Raw genomic sequence first — 19,902 nt, 5'->3', positions numbered from 1 at the left:
ACATAAATGGCATAAAAATTGGTTTTAAACAGCGGTTGACATGCTTCGAAGTACGGTAATGGAATATTTAGACATTTTTGACACGCCAATGCGCCATGCGCGAAACCGGGAAGAAGCATTCTAGAACTCACGAACAAAACGTCGCTGTTTGGATATAACGATGGATTATTTGGGACCAAACCAACATTTGTTATTGAAGTAGAAGTCCTGGCAGTGTATTCTGATGAAGAACAAGCAAGGTAAGAACATTTTTCTTATAGGAAATGTGATTTTGGTGGATGCTGACCTGGGTGGGTATCTAAATAGCTAGCCCTGTAATGCCGGGCTATGTACTTAGATTATTGCAAAATGTGCTTCATCCGAAAAGCTATTTTAAAATCGGACATATCGAGTGCATAGAGGAGTAATGTATCTATAATTCTTAAAATAATTGTTATGCTTTTTGTGAACGTTTATCGTGAGTAATTTAGCAAACTGTTAGTAAATTCAACGGAAGTTTGCCGGGGGTTATGCGTTTTCTGAACGTCACATGCTAATGCAAAAAGCTGTTTTTTGATATAAATATGAACTTGATTGAACAGACATGCATGTATTGTATAACACAATGTCCTAGGTGTGTCATCTGATGAAGATCATCAAAGGTTAGTGCTGCATTTAGCTGTGGTTTGGGTTTATGTGACATGATATGCTAGCTTGAAAAATGGCTGTCTGATTTTTTCTGGCTGGGCACTCTGCTGACATAATCTAATGTTTTGCTTTCGTTGTAAAGCCTTTTTGAAATCGGACAGTGGGGTTAGATTAACGAGATTCTTGTCTTTAAATAGCTGTAAAATAGTCATATGTTTGAGAAATTGAAGTAATAGTATTTCTAACGATTCAAAAATCGCGCCACTGGAATATCAGTAGCTGTTACGTAGGTGGGACGAAATCGTCCCACATACCCCAGACAGGTTAAGTGCATGTTCATTAATTGTTTATGGTTCAATGAACAAGCATGGGAAACAGTGTTCAAACCCTTTTCAATGATCTGTGAAGTTATTTGGATTTTTACGAATTATCTTTGAAAGACAGGATCCTGAAAAAGAATGTTTCTTTTTTTGCTGAGTTTATAAACAAACTCTTCACTGCCGTTTAACGACTCTAAATCGCTTTTCGTTGCATACAACATTATTGCCGCATTATTTTAACAATTCCAAAGCAATTGCATGTGGTGCAGGAACCACTGACTCACCGCATTTTTCTATTATGAAGATGATCTGCTGGTAACTTAACGGGTTAGGACAGCTCATGATGCGTTCTAAATATCTGTCGACTAGATGTGATTTATGACGAAAGAGGCTTCATGCATAGATTTTATTTTTACCCATAAGAGTAGGAGTAAAATGTCTCTATTCTCAGCATTTACCACCAGTTTTCTACTCTGAGTCCTTTGTGGATACTGTTCAATGACACCCCTCTATGGTTCAACTGATAGTGTGATTCATGATGATGACATTTCTGTTAGCTCTGCCACTGTAATTTCAACTGTCTGAGGTACACATGATAAGATACAGTATCTGTGGGCTCTGCCACTAGGCAAACAGTCTTCGGTAGAGACAAGATGGTGATCGACAGTGACCGCTACAGTCTCATGCCATGTTTCTATGGTTCACCTGTCCGAGTGACACATGATGACATAAAACAGTTGGCAGAGGATGATTTTGCCCGTTTTGAAAGTTAGAAGGATCCTTTGGTTAATCTCTTAGGGCTTAATCATAGCTTGAATGCATACTCAACAGGTTTTGTATAAATCAATAAAGTAGTGGTGTGGATGGCAGAGAGGAACAAATTGAGTTGCATGAGCATTTTGCAAATAAGGGATGATACTGCCAAAGCTCCTCCCAACTGTCTGGAACTGAGCTGTGTGGCTCTCAAGTCCTCAGATTGATAATAGAGTCATAACTCTATCTTGCTGACTCAGCTCTGCATGCCCATTTTAATAGACACAACAAATGGCCGACATGAACAAACATGAGGGCTGCAGGATCCACAGACTACAGAAAACAGTCTAGGATTAGGAATAGGGTTATATCTACAGTAGTGGTATGGTTAGGATTGGGGTTATAACTACAGTAGAGATATGGTTGGGGTTATAACTACAGTAGAGGTATGGTTAGGATTAGGATTATAAATCCAGTAGAGGTATGGTTAGGGTTGTAACTACAGTAGAGGTATGGTTAGGGTTATAACTACAGTAGAGGTATGGTTAGTGTTATAAATACAGTAGAGGTATGTTTAGGGTTATAACTACAGTAGAGGTATGGTTAGGGTTATAACTACAGAAGAGGTATGGTTAGGGTTATAACTACAGTAGAGGTATGGTTAGTATGTGGGTTCTAACTACAGCAGAGGTATTGTTAGGGTTATAACTGCAGTAGTGGTATGGTTAGGGTTATAACTACAGTAGAGGTATTGTTAGTATTTGGGTTAAAACTACAGTAGAGTTATGGTTAGGTTTATAACTACAGTAGGGGTATCGTTAGGGTTATAACTAAAGTAGAGGTATGGTTAGGGTTATAAGAAAAGTAGAGGTATGGTTAGGGTTATAACTAAAGTAGAGGTATGGTTAGGGTTATAACTACAGTAGAGGTATGGTTAGGTTTATAACTACTGTAGAGGTATGGTTAGGGTTATAATTACAGTAGAGGTATTGTTAGGGTTATAACTGCAGTAGTAGCATGTTAGGGTTATAACTGCAGTAGTGGCATGTTAGGGTTATAACTACAGTAGAGGTATTGTTAGGGTTATAACTACAGTAGTGGCATGGTTAGAGTTATAACTATAGTAGAGGTATGGTTAGGGTTATAGCTACAGTAGAGGTATGGTTAGGGTTATAACTACAGTAGAGGTATGGTTAGGGTTTGGGTTATAAATACAGCAGAGGTATGGTTAGGATTAGGGTTATAAATACAGTAGAGGAATGGTTAGGGTTTTAACTACAGTAGTGGTAGGGTTAGGATTAGGGTTATAAATACAGTAGAGGAATGGTTGGGGTTATAACTACAGTAGAGGTATGGTTAGGATTAGGATTATAAATACAGTAGAGGAATGGTTAGGGTTTTAACTACAGTAGTGGTAGGGTTAGGATTAGGGTTATAAATACAGTAGAGGAATGGTTGGGGTTATAACTACAGTAGAGGTATGGTTAGGATTAGGGTTATAAATACAGTAGAGGAATGGTCAGGGTTATATCTACAGTAGTGGTATGGTTAGGATTGGGGTTATAACTACAGTAGAGATATGGTTGGGGTTATAACTACAGTAGAGGTATGGTTAGGATTAGGGTTATAAATACAGTAGAGGTATGGTTGGGGTTATAACTACAGTAGAGGTATGGTTAGGGTTATAAGAAAAGTAGAGGTATGGTTAGGGTTATAACTAAAGTAGAGGTATGGTTAGGGTTATAACTACTGTAGAGGTATGGTTAGGGTTATAATTACAGTAGAGGTATTGTTAGGGTTATAACTGCAGTAGTAGCATGTTAGGGTTATAACTACAGTAGAGGTATTGTTAGGGTTATAACTGCAGTAGTGGCATGTTAGGGTTATAACTACAGTAGAGGTATGGTTAGGGTTATAACTACAGTAGTGGCATGGTTAGAGTTATAACTATAGTAGAGGTATGGTTAGGGTTATAGCTACAGTGGAGGTATGGTTAGGGTTATAACTACAGTAGATGTATGGTTAGGGTTTGGGTTATAAATACAGTAGAGGTATGGTTGGGGTTATAACTACAGTAGAGGTATGGTTAGGATTATAAATACAGTAGAGGTATGGTTAGGGTTATAACTGCAGTAGAGGTATGGTTAGTGTTATATTTACAGTAGATGTATGGTTAGGGTTATATCTACAGTAGAGGTATGTTTAGGGTTATATCTACAGTAGAGGTATGGTTAGGGCTTTAAAACCTGTTGGGGCTAGGGGGCAGTATTTTCATGGCCGGATGAAAAACGTACCCAATTTGAACAGGTTACTACTCTGGCCCAGAAATTAGAATATGCATATTATTAGTGATTTGTATAGAAAACACTCTGAAGTTTCTGAAACTGTTTGAATTGTGTCTGTGAGTATAACATAACTGATATGGCAGGCAAAAACCTGAGACAATTCCAAGCAGGAAGTGGAAAGTCTGTGGTTGTAGTTTTTTCAAGTGATTGCCTTGATTGTATACAGTGAGTTAGGGTTCATTTTGCACTTCCTAAAGCTTCCACTTGATGTCAGCAGTCTTTAGAACGGTGTTTGAAGATTCTATGGTGAATTTGAAGGGAATAACAGCCCTAGGAAGTAGGTGTCCCATTATAAGGCATGGGCGCAGTCACGCGCAATGACTTGGGAGCGAGTTCATAATTTACTGCTAAAGAGAACGTATTGGTCCGGTTGTAATTTTATTCAAGATGTATGATATAAGCAACCTAAAGATTGATACTATACATCGTTTTTCAAGGTTCTACAAACTGTAGTATAACTTTTTTGACTTTTCGTCTGGACTAAGTAAGCATGCGCGTTGTGGATTTGGATAGTGAACCTAACGCACAAACAAAATTGATTATTTGGACATATAAATTAACTTTATCGAACATTTATTGTGGAGCTGGGGTTCCTGTGAGTGCCTTCTGATGAAGATAATCAAAGGTAAGTGAATATTTATAATGTAATTTGTTTGTTTTATTGACTCCAGGATGGCGGGTTTCTGTTTGCTAGTTGTTAGTGTCATCTGGGCTGTACTCAGATTATTGCAAATTGTGCTTTCACCGTGAACCTTTTTTGAAATCTGACAATGCGATTACATTTAGGATAAGTGTATCTATAATTCTGTGCATAACAATTCTATATTGATCAAACATTTTGATGAGTATTTCTGTAATATGTGTGCTCATTGTGCTGATTCACCGGGAGGTTTGGAGGGAAAACATTTCTCAACATTATGCGGCAATGTAAAATGCTGTTTTTGGATATAAATATGAACTTTATCGAGCAAAACATACATGTATTGTGTAACATAATGTTCTAAGAGTGTCATCTGATGAAGATCGTCAAAGGTTAGTGCATCATTTAGCTGTGTTTTGGGTTTTTGTGATCCATCTAGTTGCTTGGAAAATGGCTGTGTGATTATTTGTGTCTATGTACTCTCCTAACATAATCTAATGTTTTGCTTTCGCCGTAAAGCCTTTTTGAAATCGGACAATGTGGTTGGATTTACGAGAAGTTTATCTTTAAAATGGTGTAAAATAGTTGATTGTTTGAGAAAATTGAATTACAGTAGAGGTGTGGTTAGGATTATAATGACAGTAGAGGTATGGTTAGGGTTATAACTACAGTAGAGGTATGGTTAGTATTATAACTACAGTAGAGGTATTGTTAGGGTCATAACTAAAACAGAGGTATTGTAAGGGTTATAACTACAGTAGAGGTATTGTTAGGGTTATAACTACAGTAGATATATGGTTAGTGTTATAACTGCAGTAGTGGTATGGTTAGGATTATGGATATAACTTCAGTAGCATTACCTGACATAAGGGGTTGTCCTGTCATGCCCATGGGAGCCATGCCCAGGTTGTTCATAGCTGTGGCCCAGGCGTTGGGGTCTGACATGGGCATTGTCATTGGGCTGGGGTCCATGGACATGTTATGATTCCCTTCTGCAAAAGAGATAGAAAGAGAGCGAGAGTCAGTCAGAATATGGTACAATCAGAAATGGTCTCAAATCTTTTTGTCTGCTTTGTTTGATTTCCTCACATTTCCGATTTAATAGCTTCTATAAACCTGTGAGGTGTTACAAAGGAAATGAAATTAAGTGTTTGCTCATGTCTGGCAGTAGCAGAGGGGTATACTTCATCTTTGTGCTCTCAGAGTGGCGAGAGAGAGGTCATTAGTACAGTGGCACACCCTTTTAATTTTATTCACAGGTTCAATCCCCTCCTAGCTGACCTCTACTCAGAGAGCCTCCTGATGATGCTGCTTCTCTTCCCTGATCGACACCACACACTCTCAAAAGGAACAAGAGGACTAGCAACACACACACACACACACACACACACACACACACACACACTCACACACACACACACACACACACACACACACACAGTTAAACTCACGAGGACACACTCTTGATAGAATCTACCCAATAAAATGCCAGTGAGAGAGAAAAGCTGGTTTATGTTTGACTGTCACAGTAAATAAAAATAATTCTCCAGCAAACACAAAATATTACGGTAATAATAAAAACTGAAATCCAAACACTGAAGGGAATTTATAAGGCATTAGGGATTCTGAAACTAAAACATCTCTGGCCAACTGCTACGAACACACATCTATTCATACAGCCCACGGCGGTCTGGTTTTCTGCCAAGTGTAACATCTTACACAGTAAAGCAAACACATACAGATCCCTATAGTAAAAGGCTCAAAGTAAACAAGAACACATCACAAATAAAAACACCACCGTATTCTGACAAACCACACAATTTCACAACCCTAAATGGGCTTTCTTTCTCTTATTTATTTGACCTCCCCCTCTGACTGACGGGTAAAGTGTGACGGCTGGCTGTGGCACTAAACTGCTCTTCTGCCTCATGATGCCAAAACAAACAGTGGGTGCTAATGAGGAGGAGGGCTGAAGACAACACTTCATACTTCAAAAGGTCCACTGTGCCTTCTAACACTGATGCTGTGTGTGCGTGTGTGTGTGTGTGTGTGTGTGTGTGTGTGTGTGTGTGTGTGTGTGTGTGTGTGTGTGTGTGTGTGTGTGTGTGTGTGTGTGTGTGTGTGTGTGTGTGTGTGTGTGTGTGTGTGTGTGCCCTGTCCAATCACTTGAGTAGCGAACTGATTGTTCCGAGGCAGCTGATGGGCAGGTAAAATACAGGACTAATATTGATACCTCTGTCTGGTATAATAAAGGACTAATGATGTTACCTCTGTCTGGTATAATAGAGGACGAACCCTGTTACCTCTGTCTGGTATAATAAAGGACTAATGATGTTACCTCTGTCTGGTATAATAAAGGACTAATGATGTTACCTCTGTCTGGTATAATAAAGGACTAATGATGTTACCTCTGTCTGGTATAATAGAGGACAAACCCTGATACCTCTGTCTGGTATAAAAAAGGACTAATGATGTTACCTCTGTCTGGTGTGATTAAGGACTAATGCTCATACCTTTGTCTGGTATAATAAAGGACTAATGATCTTACCTCTGTTAAGCATGATAAAGGACTAACCCTGACACCTCTGTCTGGTATAATAAAGGACTAACGCTGATACCTTTGTCTGGTATCAGCGTTAGTTATGTTGGTTCATGTAGGTTCATGCTCTACAACATTCGCAGAGTACGACCCTGCCTTACACAGGAAGCAGCGCAGGTCCTAATCCAGGCACTTGTCATCTCCCGTCTGGATTACTGCAACTCGCTGTTGGTGGGGCTCCCTGCCTGTGCCATTAAACCCCTACAACTCATCCAGAACGCTGCAGCCCGTCTGGTGTTCAACCTTCCCAAGTTCTCTCACGTCACCCCACTCCTCCGCACACTCCACTGGCTTCCAGTTGAAGCTCGCATCTGCTACAAGACCATGGTGCTTGCCTACGGAGCTGTGAGGGGAACGGCACCTCCGTACCTTCAGGCTCTGATCAGTCCCTACACCCAAAGAAGGGCACTGCGTTCATCCACCTCTGGCCTGCTCGCCTCCCTACCTCTGCGGAAGCACAGTTCCAGCTCAGCCCAGTCAAAACTGTTCGCTGCTCTGGCACCCCAATGGTGGAACAAGCTCCCTCACGACGCCAGGACAGCGGAGTCAATCACCACCTTCCGGAGACACCTGAAACCCCACCTCTTTAAGGAATACATGGGATGGGATAAAGTAATCCTTCTAAACCCCCCCCTACCCTCCCCCCCAAAAAAGATAGATGTACTATTGTAAAGTGGTTGTTCCACTGGATATCATAAGGTGAATGCACCAATTTGTAAGTCGCTCTGGATAAGAGCGTCTGCTAAATGACGTAAATGTAAATGTATATGTAAATAAAGGACTAATGATCTTACCTCTGTTAAGAATGATAAAGGACTAACCCTGATACCTGTCTGGTATAATAAAGGACTAACCCTGATACCTCTGTCTGGTATAGTAAAGGACTAACCCTGATACCTCTGTCTCGTATAATAAAGGACTAACCCTGATACCTCGGTCTGGTATAATAAAGGACTAATGATGTTACCTCTGTCTGGTATAATAAAGGACAAACGCTGATACCTCTGTCTGGTATAATAAAGGACTAACGCTGATACCGCTGTCTGGTATAATAAAGGACTAACGCAGATACCTCTGTCTGGTATAATAAAAGGACAAACACTGATACCTCTGTCTGGTATAATAAAGGACTAATGATGTTACCTCTGTCTGGTATAATAAAGGACTAATGATGTTACCTCTGTCTGGTATAATAAAGGACAAACGCTGATACATCTGTCTGGTATAATAAAGGACAAATGCTGTTACCTCTGTCTGGTATAATAGAGGACTAATGCTGATACCTCTGTCTGGTATAATAAAGGACTAATGATGTCTGGTATAATTAAGGACTAGTGATGTTACCTCTGTCTAATATGATAAAGGCCTATTGCTGTTACCGCTGTCTCCTGCATCTCAGATACTCTCATTACACTCCCATCCTTGGGTTGCCGTGGCAAAGGCTGTTAAAACTGTTGTATAACGGAGGAGAGAGAGGTGTTGTGTTTTACTGTAGTTTTACAGCAGTCATCATGTTGTCACTGACCAAACAGTCAAGGCATAGTTGAGGCTCAGAGGCTTGTTAACCATCGATACCCTCCTTAGTGGGTCCACTGCAACAACAACTAAAGGAGCTCTAATTGCAGAAGGGGGAGTTGGAGCTGTTTACAGCAGGTCAAACAGGAGTCGTGTAAACAGCCTCACTCATCAGTCATAACAAAACTGACTAGTCTCACTGACCAGTCAAAACAAAAAGGGCATAAATGCAATGAGATGGTTTAGAATCAGTGACAACCGTATAAGTCTCAGTTTCCGATCGGATCCAGATACCTCCACAGGATTTAGCTCATCACACAACAACTAACTGTGTTGTCATAGGAGATCTTAGAACTGATCTTATCATCAGATTTATAGTAATCTAAGAGTTGAAGGCTTTGAGAGATTGGTAGAGTGCTGGTCGAGATCAAGGTTAGTGCTGCTGGCCTCACGCCCTGAAATGGTAAGATGCTGTAGAGGAATTGTCCACAGTATCATGGTTCCACCGGTCACCAGAGGGCGGCAGATACCATCTTAGAGACAATTAGGACACTCAGGTGTTGTCTATTTGCCAATATGATTTCCCCTTTTAAAGAGGTGTGTTTCTGTCTCTGTTTTGCAGAAGCTTGATTTTCGGTTGCCATGTGTGTCTGTCCCCTGAGTACGTTTTCTAGTAATAGAGTGGTTCCTCCTTTAAAAGTTGCAGCGTACTGCAGCGCAGCTTGCATGGTGCCGCGGAATTTTATGGCACGATATTTAAGTGTGAACCACTGGTACCATTAATACTAGTGAGTGCTAGTTTGACCACCAGAGGGCATCTTTGAGAAGCATTTGATAGCCTTCAGTAATTACTGAACTAGAGAATACGGTAAAGCGGGAGACCGGGGTTCACTTCCTCGACTGGGATGAAGGAGCAGGCTGTCCTTGTAAATAAGACTTTGCTTAGCTGACTTGCCTAGTTAAATAAAGGTTACACTAAGAGCATAACATTTCTACACCCTCATTTTCTAATTCTAGTCTAGCTAATGCCTTAATGGAAATTTGGTGTCAGTGAAAATAAAAATCTCATTGATTTATCAAGACCAGTCCCTATGCTTGTCTCAGAGCAGTGCGAAACGGTGCTAAAATAGTTGTTGGCTTTTGCTTCAAATCCTATTGCTTCTAACTTCAATATGCTCTTTAAATAAATAAGACCTACACCCCTTTTAACAGCACATTACTCAACTCTAGTGAGACTCATGTCGCCTACGGTAGACCTACAGTATATCAAAAAACTTGACCATGACTCTCCGCCAATAACTACATATAGAGGACTGAAGGATTCTAAATTAAAACCAAAAGCCACCTCATGGGTCTCCCAGTGGTGGTCGGCACGGGTATCGAACCTGCATCTGTAGCAACGCATTTTGCACTGCGGGAGCCCCCATCCACTCCGGAGCCCCCATCCACAAAGTATCAAAATACAGAGAGGTGTTGGTAAAGTTATATTGTCCTGCTAATAGTCCATAATGGGCTATTATAATACTGTACATGGTGTCCAGGTCAGGATAACCAAAACATTTCTTTATTAAAGACTATCAGGAAGAATGTTGGTACTTATTTATTTTGATCCAAAGCCATGAATGAGTGAGTCACTCAGCTTTAGATAGGTGCCGGCTATATGACTGTGTCATCAACTTGATAATATATAACGATATTATGTAGGTTATTTTGTTAAAAAAAATGAAAGCGAGTGATTTTAATCTGAATAAAAGCCCAAATAATATTTGTTATTCCCATTGTAATTCGTTATGGATCCATAACTAAATAAGCAGTTTGAAAGAGTATTTTTATCATTATTTTATTAACGAAAGCATAAAGATGTTCATGAAGAAATACTGTACTGCTGTTTTGAGTGTGGCGGAAGAATCAGAATTAGTTGTGCAATATAGGTAATTAAGATGTCTTATCTGCATAATATGCTTATGTTATATACTTGTTATTAGAATGTATCCCTTTGGACTCTGGTGTTGGCAGTTGCACTTCTTCCCTTAGCTGGGGCTCAGTCACCTGGGGCCCAGAGAGGGGAGAGGTCAGGTTTGTCTTTCATATGTCCCTGGTGCTATGCAGAATATCAGAAAGGGAAGAGGACAGGAGGGAACATTGTCTTCATATGTGAATGTGTCTACCTATTCTTAAACCATGTGAAGGGATGGCGTGATTAATGGGGAACCAATTACTTGTCTCCACATGTCTGTGCACCAGTCACTCACTCCTTTGGCATTGGGGGATGTGTGTGGTAGTGTCTGGAACTATTGTATGTCATCTCTGATGTTGCACTTATCCTGGGTTAGTGTACGACCTAGAGGCTCACTCCCCTCAGTGAGCTTGTCCAGGAGTGTGGTCAAGAAGGGGTTTTACTTGAGATGGGAGTATCTGGAGTTGACAACTGATTTATGCCATTGGATGAGTTGGTGCTATGAAGTACCAGGAACGAGGGTTCAGTTCCCTGACGGGGAGGAAGGAGTAGGCTGTCCTTGTAAATAAGAATTTGTCCTTAACTGACTTGCCTAGTTAAATAAAGGTTACACTAAGAGCATAACATTTCTACACCCGAATTTGTGACTCAATAATTCCATATAGAGGATTGGAGGATATTTCTGTAATTCAGTGATATTTATTCCCATAGTAATTCATTATGGATCCATAACTAAATAAACATCGGCATTTTGAAAGACTATTTTTACCATTATTTTATTAATGAAAGCAAAAGATGCCATTATTAGTATCAATAATAATAATCACTTGGTTTAAAAAATAACAATATTTTGGAGATGATTTCATTTTCAAATAATATAAAATGAGCGAGAAAAATGCCACTCTTGAACATGGGATAAGACATTGTTACTAATTTGTAAATAAAACCAGTCGAGGCCGGCACGGTTATTAAACCAGCATCTGTAGCAACACAGCTTGCACTGCTATTGTCACGTCCTGACCAGTAAAGGGGCTGTTTGTTATTGTAGTTTGGTCAAGGCGTGGCAGGGGGTGTTTGTTTAGGGTGTTTCGGGGTTGTTTGGGTTGTTTGGGTTATGTTGTTAGTGTATTTCTATGTTATTTCTAGTTGGTCTATTTCTATGTGGTGTTTATTGGGTTGACCTTCAATTGGAGGCAGCTGCTTCTCGTTGCCTGATTGAAGGTCCTATTTATAGGGGTGTTTGTTCTATGGGGGTTTGTGGGTAGTTATTTCCTGGTTTAGGGTTTGTTGCACCTGACGGGACTGTTTGGAGTCGTTTGTTTTGTATACGTGTTTATTTTGTTTTTCCTTCAAATAAAAAAGAAGATGAGTATACATTTTCCCGCTGCGTTTTGGTCCACTCCTTATGACAATCGTGACAGCCATGCAGTGTCTTAGACTTTGCACCACTCAGTCGCTGTACAACATGACCGGTCGGGAGTGGCTTACAGTACTACACAGTAAGAGCAAAATAAAATAATAAAAACCTTAGTGTAACAACAGTTTTAGTAAGCAATACTGAAGTTGTGCACAATTATCCATTTCTATTTAGGTTTATGTTGCCCATTCATTGTCAGTTAGAGACACAGTGTCACGTCCTGGCCAGTATAAGGGTTAATTGGTATTGTAGTTTGGTCAGGACGTGGCAGAGGTTATTTGTTTTATGTGGTTAGGGGTGGTGTGTTTCTTGTAGGGCAGTTGATTTAGGTATTCCGGGGTTTTTGGGCACTGTTTGATTTTCATGTATTCTATGTTTAGTCTAGTGTGTCTGTTTCTATGTTTGGGTTCATTGGGGTTGGGACTCAATTGAAGGCAGGTGTTGTCTATTTGCCTTTGATTGAGAGTCCCATATATGAGGGTGTGTTTGTCTTTTGTGGGAGATTGATTTTGCACTGCGTTTTTGGATAGCCTGCAAAACTGTTACCGTTGTAAGTACTGTTTGTTTTTTTTGTTCAAGTGGATGCTTTACATGTTTTCTTCAATAAACATGAGTGTCCACAATCCCGCTGCATTTTGGTCTTTTCCTCAACACGACAAAATCTGTGACACACAGTAGGACCCAAAAGCATAATCAGTGCTCTAACTCCCCCTTGCACTGGTCTGGAGCAGTGTAGTGGTGACGAAGGGTACCGTGCTAAACCACAAATTACCGAAGGGTACCGTGCTAAACCACAAATTACCCATGGCGTAAACTCGCAACATTAAAGGAGGAACCACTGTAGTGTTTGTTGTTTTGTCCCAGTGTTACTGTGATTCTTCTGTTACCTTGTTTCTCAGTAAAGCCTTTACGTTATCCTAAATCATTGATTCCTCATCTAGTCCATTCTCTGCACATGAGTTCAACCTCACCACGTCACACACATGGTCTCTCTGTCCTCCAGTCTGTTCTTTGCTAGCTCCCTCCCTCTCTCCATTCACCCATCACTCCCTTCCTCCCTAGGCACTGACCTCTGGGATTTAGGGCTTTACAGAGTGACCTTGAGGACAGAGGTCTGGCATGGTTCCCTCAGCTCTCTTTCACTTGATCACATCCACACAGAGCCGAGGGAGTGTGTCTGAATAGCAAACAGCAGTGGAAAGATCAACACTAGCTGGCCCAACCAGAAGAAACTTCAGCCAGTGAAAATACACATCTGTCATCAAGAGAAGCACTAAATATAAATATGTCTAAGACTGAATCTGTTCTATCATTTAACAACAAAAAAATCAATGCCTAAAGTTTGGCAGGGATTGATTCAATGTGTAACCTCTATTTCAACATTTAACTGGTCAAAGAGGTAGATCAAAATCAATGTGGATTAAATTGTAATAAAAGTGGGTTACTATGCTTAGCTGTAGTGTAGACTATGCTATGAAAACTTGGCTGCAATCTGATTAGTGAGGAATTGTTCTAAACAATCGATAATTTTGCTGTATAATTATAGCCATTATTGATTTAATAGAATCAATTTACATTGAGCCCTTGATCGATCTGATTCTGTTTTAGTTGAAAAAAGCCAAAAATTAACCAGAGCTGCAAAAAAACACGTTTTCAATTGAAAATAATTGAAGTGACAAATCTCTACCTGGACTCCCACCGTGCTAAAGTAATGGCATAAGAAACACTGCCACAGGCCTGATCTCAGCCTTACTTGCCCATGAGCTGCAGTAAAGGCTTTTGAACTGCAGTAAAGGCTCCCCCAGGGTGCTGATGGGAAATGTATCAGTTTTAAGGCCCATTGGCTGGAGGCCTCCGAGCAGGCCAAGAGAAGCTCAGAGACATTTAGTTTACAACAGACAAGGTCTTAACAGCTAACAGGCCAATTACAGCCTCTAACACAGAAAGGTCTCCTGGAACACTATCATGGTCATATACCCCCAGAACAGTGAAGGAAGACTGTACTCAGGACTAACTGAGACAGACAGACAGACAGACAGACAGACAGACAGACAGACAGACAGACAGACAGACAGACAGACAGATGGAGAGAGAAGTAGAGATTGAGAGGGAGAGAGGAGTAAAGAGAGAGAGGGAGAGAGAAGAAGAGAGAGATAGAAGAAGAGAGAGAGGGAGAGAAGTAGACAGAGAAGGAGAGATTGGGAGAGAGAGAGAATGGTCTAATTTATGGCAAATTGCAGGCATTTTCTATCGCAATTTGGACCATCCACATAATGAAAATTAGGTCTAATGATAGTTTGTCAGAAAAGTGTAATGCCTGGTAAGAAATAATTAGGGGTTTTATCAATATAAAATTATCAAATAGCCTATAAATGTGTCCTTGCTGAACAGAAAATTGCTGGGTGAAATGGTGCAGAATCTAAATAATTTCCACTGCATGTATCTATATCAAAAGTAAAAACATCCATGATATCAAATGTCTCTGATTTCCCTTGAATATTGATTCTGGAGCCTTAGACACACAGCATGATCATAATATAGGAGGCGAATGCCATTTCATTAAAAAACAATCAGAGTAGTGATGCCAGTCCATCCTTACGCATGAAAAACACTCACCAGGCAGATAAAATGCATGCATTGCAAAATAACTTTCTTGGAGTTGCTTGTTTGACCTTAATCTAGTGGATGCAGATCTGTGTGTTCAGCTCTGTGCTTCTGTTCGTGTGTCAGCAGGGATTCCTTCCACCTGAATCCAAGATCAGCTCAACTAGATGAACACTAAAAAGTGGAGAGTATTGATTCCAAGTAAGGAATAGGATACATTACTGTGTGCATCTACATCCACCTAAAGACATGTGTGTGGATGTTATTAATAATGTACACATCTTAGAGCACTTCTCATTAACAGTGTAGCTGGGAGAGAGAGCTCAGAGTGGGGTGTAGATAACAGATCTGTTCATTTAGGATGAGGGTCACAGGAAGGAGAGTTCAGACAGAAGTAGCTGATAGAAACATTCAGGCTACCCAATCTACCTACCTCATCCCCATATTGTTTTTACGTACTTTTCTGCTCTTTTGCACACCAGTATTTTTACTTGCACATCTGCTCATCTATCACTCCTGTGTTAATGTCTCAATTGTAATTACTCCGCTACTATGGCCTATTTATTGCCTTACCTCCTCACGCCATTTGCACACACTGTATATAGACTTTCTTTTTTTTCTATTGTGTTATTGACTGTACTCTTGTTTATTCCATGTGTAACTGTTGTTGTTTGTGTCGCACTGCTCTGCTTTATCTTGGCCAGGTCGCAGTTGTAAATGAGAACTTGTTCTCAACTGGCCTACCTGGTTAAATAAAACAAATAAAAAAAGAAGAGAGAGAGACTGCGCTTTGTCCATATAACCCCGGAGGGTCATTGTCCGCAAAGGTGTTCTCTCTGTCCTCAATTAAAGCCAATCACCATTTATAAAACAAACCATCACAGAGACATTATTGACAGTTAAAAGCAGGATTAATGAGTGATTACTTTTAGACACTTTGATTGTTATAAATATCTGTGCACTATGAAGATGAAAATTATGGAAATGCTTTAGTGAGAGGAATGGGAAGTGTTTTTTGTGTGTGTTCACAGAGACAGACAACACTGTGTTTGGGATGGAAAGTGTCCCTGTCAGGGGCCGCTAGGGGTGTCCAGGGGCCAAAAGCTATATTCCAGTTAATCAGGGCTGTTTCAGGGGCCACAGGGACACACACAGGGACAGTAGTCACTCAACACTAGTCCTTAACTTACCACCCGAACCCCTCCCCCAATCCTCCTCCCAATTTTCCTCTCCTCCACTCTCTTCTCTTCTCCTCCCCTCTTTACAGTACAGAGAAGAGAGGCAAGCTAGGTTCAAGCTAGGCACATTACACAGACCTGACAATTAAGGCACACAGGGGGAATGGAGCGAGAGGGGAATGGAAAGCATACTGAGCCCTAGCTTAGTAAACCTTAATGGAAGAGTGGGTTTCAAAATACAGTAGGCATCAAGTAATACCAGTAATCTCATTTTGTAACACACTAATGGATTCTGAACAGACCTGACACATAAGCCACACATAATTTCATTCTTTTGAGGGGAAATGGATGTTGAAGTGATGAGCATATTGGTAGTTAGTGGAGAGACCCCCCACCGAAAAAAGTAATTGAAGAAGTTTGTTGCGATTTCATAATTAAAGTGAATGATTTAAGGGGAAAATGCAGTTGGAAGCACAAACTTAGATGCATCATTAAACATTACAAATTCAGGGGTTGCTTGCATTAATGTGCGCTAATGTATTAAGACTTCAAGCCTCAAAGCTTGAGCAGAAACGCCATGACGGAGAATTTAGAGGAACATTAAATTAAATCAAATCAGGCAGTTCACAAACACACAGGCCAACATACATTCAACTGATTCAAATGGTTCATCCATTATGCAGTGTGGCAGAAGACTACAGTGAGGAGGAGACTTGATGGATTCATTAGAGCCATGCAATATACGTAGCCAATTGAATCCACATTCATCTCTCCTGCATAGCAACTTTAACCTGCCAGCCACAACAAGCTTATAATAACCAAAACAAACCGGCCAGTCATAACAAACCAATAATAGTTAAAACAAATCTAGGCCTATATAATGAAAATACAGTATTGAAGCCTTTGATGGTATGTGCACAAGTTTGCAAGTCATAACAATCCTACAGAGAGAGCAGATTTACCACAGAGAATCCACACCGCTACTTAGTCTTAAAATCAAATCAAATTGTATTGGTCACATGCGCCAAATACAACAGCTGTAGACTTTAGAGCGAAATGATTACTTACAAGCCCGTTCCCAACAACGCAGAGTTAAAAATTAATACAAGTATTTGCTAAATAAAAAAGGAAATAGTAACACAATACAAACAATAATGAGGGTATATATAAGGAGTACCAGTACTGAGTCAATGTGCAGGGGAACGAAGTAGTTGAGGTAATTGAGGTAATACAGTATGTACAGTGAGGGAAAAAAGTATTTGATCCCCTGCTGATTTTGTACATTTGCCCACTGACAAAGAAATGATCAGTCTATAATTTTAATGGTAGGTTTATTTGAATAGTGAGAGAAAGAATAACGACAAAAAAATCCAGAAAAATGCATGTCAAAAATGTTACAAAATTATTTGTACTTTAATGAGGGAAATAAGTATTTGACCCCTCTGCAAACATGACTTAGTACTTGGTGGCAAAACCCTTGTTGGCAATCACAGAGGTCAGACGTTTCTTGTAGTTGGCCACCAGGTTTGCTCACATCTCAGGAGGGATTTTGTCCCACTCCTCTTTGCAGATCTTCTCCAAGTCATTATGCTTTCAAGGCTGACAGGCCGAGGGAGATTGACAGTTCTTTTGTGTTTCTTCCATTTGCGAATAATCGCACCAAATGTTGTCACCTTCTCACCAAGCTGCTTGGCGATGGTCTTGTAGCCCATTCCAGAACAGGGCTCCGGGCAGCCGAGCGGAAATGGAGGAAAACTCGCCTCCCTGCGGATCTGGTATCCTTTCACTCCCTCCTCTCTACATTTTCCTCTTCTGTCTCTGCTGCTAAAGCCACTTTCTACCACTCTAAATTCCAAGCATCTGCCTCTAACCCTAGGAAGCTTTTTGCTACCTTCTCCTCCCTCCTGAATCCTCCTCCCCCTCCCCCCCTCCTCCCTCACTGCGGATCACTTCGTCAACCATTTTGAAAAGAAGGTTGACGACATCCGATCCTCGTTTGCTAAGTCAAGCGACACCGCTGGTCCTGCTCACACTGCCCTACCCTGTGCTTTGACCTCTTTCTCCCCTCTCTCTTCAGATGAAATCTCGCGTCTTGTGACGGCCGGCCGCCCAACAACCTGCCCACTTGACCCTATCCCCTCCTCTCTTCTCCAGACCATTTCCGGAGACCTTCTCCCCTACCTCACCTCGCTCATCAACTCATCCTTGACCGCTGGCTACGTCCCTTCCGTCTTCAAGAGAGCGAGAGTTGCACCCCTTCTGAAAAAACCTACACTCGATCCCTCCGATGTCAACAACTACAGACCAGTATCCCTTCTTTCTTTTCTCTCCAAAACTCTTGAACGTGCCGTCCTTGGCCAGCTCTCCTGCTATCTCTCTCAGAACGACCTTCTTGATCCTAATCAGTCAGGTTTCAAGACTGGGCATTCAACTGAGACTGCTCTTCTCTGTGTCACGGAGGCTCTCCGCACTGCTAAAGCTAACTCTCTCTCCTCTGCTCTCATCCTTCTAGACCTATCTGCTGCCTTTGATACTGTGAACCATCAGATCCTCCTCTCCACCCTCTCCGAGCTGGGCATCTCCGGCGCGGCCCAAGCTTGGATTGCGTCCTACCTGACAGGTCGCTCCTACCAGGTGGCGTGGCGAGAATCTGTCTCCGCACCACGTGCTCTCACCACTGGTGTCCCCCAGGGCTCTGTTCTAGGCCCTCTCCTATTCTCGCTATACACCAAGTCACTTGGCTCTGTCATATCCTCACACGGTCTCTCCTATCATTGCTATGCAGACGACACACAATTAATCTTCTCCTTTCCCCCTTCTGACAACCAGGTGGCGAATCGCATCTCTGCATGTCTGGCAGACATATCAGTGTGGATGACGGATCACCACCTCAAGCTGAACCTCGGCAAGACGGAGCTGCTCTTCCTCCCGGGGAAGGACTGCCCGTTCCATGATCTCGCCATCACGGTTGACAACTCCCTTGTGTCCTCCTCCCAGAGTGCTAAGAACCTTGGCGTGATCCTGGACAACACCCTGTCGTTCTCCACTAACATCAAGGCGGTGACCCGATCCTGTAGGTTCATGCTCTACAACATTCGCAGAGTACGACCCTGCCTCACACAGGAAGCGGCGCAGGTCCTAATCCAGGCACTTGTCATCTCCCGTCGGGATTACTGCAACTCGCTATTGGCTGGGCTCCCTGCCTGTGCCATCAAACCCCTACAACTCATCCAGAACGCCGCAGCCCGTCTGGTGTTCAACCTTCCCAAGTTCTCTCACGTCACCCCGCTCCTCCGCTCTCTCCACTGGCTTCCAGTTGAAGCTCGCATCCGCTACAAGACCATGGTGCTTGCCTACGGAGCTGTGAGGGGAACGGCACCTCCGTACCTTCAGGCTCTGATCAGGCCCTACACCCAAACAAGGGCACTGCGTTCATCCACCTCTGGCCTGCTCGCCTCCCTACCTCTGAGGAAGCACAGTTCCCGCTCAGCCCAATCAAAACTGTTCGCTGCTCTGGCACCCCAATGGTGGAACAAGCTCCCTCACGATGCCAGGACAGCGGAGTCAACCACCACCTTCCGGAGACACCTGAAACCCCACCTCTTTAAGGAATACCTGGGATAGGATAAAGTAATCCTTCTAACACCCCCCCCCCCTTTAAAAGATTAGATGCACTATTGTAAAGTGGTTGTTCTACTAGATATTATAGGTGAATGCACCAATTTGTAAGTCGCTCTCTGGATAAGAGCGTCTGCTAAATGACTTAAATGTAAATGTAAATGTAAATTCCAGCCTTGTGTAGGTCTACAATCTTGTCCCTGACATCCTTGGAGAGCTCTTTGGTCTTGGCCATGGTGGAGAGTTTGGAATCTGATTGATTGATTGCTTCTGTGGACAGGTGTCTTTTTTACAGGTAACAAGCTGCGGTTAGGAGCACTCCCTTTAAG

General features: G+C 41.7%; 1 protein-coding gene across 2 annotated transcripts in view; it reads right to left on the bottom strand.

The window, feature by feature from the left end:
• Positions 1-19,902, bottom strand: part of LOC115205046 (ecto-NOX disulfide-thiol exchanger 2) — a 250,544-nt gene that overhangs the window by 88,008 nt on the left and 142,634 nt on the right. For both annotated transcript variants that reach the window (XM_029770607.1, XM_029770608.1), the window contains exon 3: positions 5,546-5,677. In XM_029770607.1, the coding sequence (XP_029626467.1) occupies positions 5,546-5,677 (132 nt within the window). The remainder of the gene's footprint in view (positions 1-5,545; positions 5,678-19,902) is intronic.

This window comes from Salmo trutta, chromosome 13 (genome assembly GCF_901001165.1).
Source record: "Salmo trutta chromosome 13, fSalTru1.1, whole genome shotgun sequence".
Lineage (NCBI taxonomy): Eukaryota > Metazoa > Chordata > Actinopteri > Salmoniformes > Salmonidae > Salmo > Salmo trutta.
Note: the sequence above shows the minus strand (reverse complement) of the source record. Positions and strands in the feature narration are given on the sequence as shown.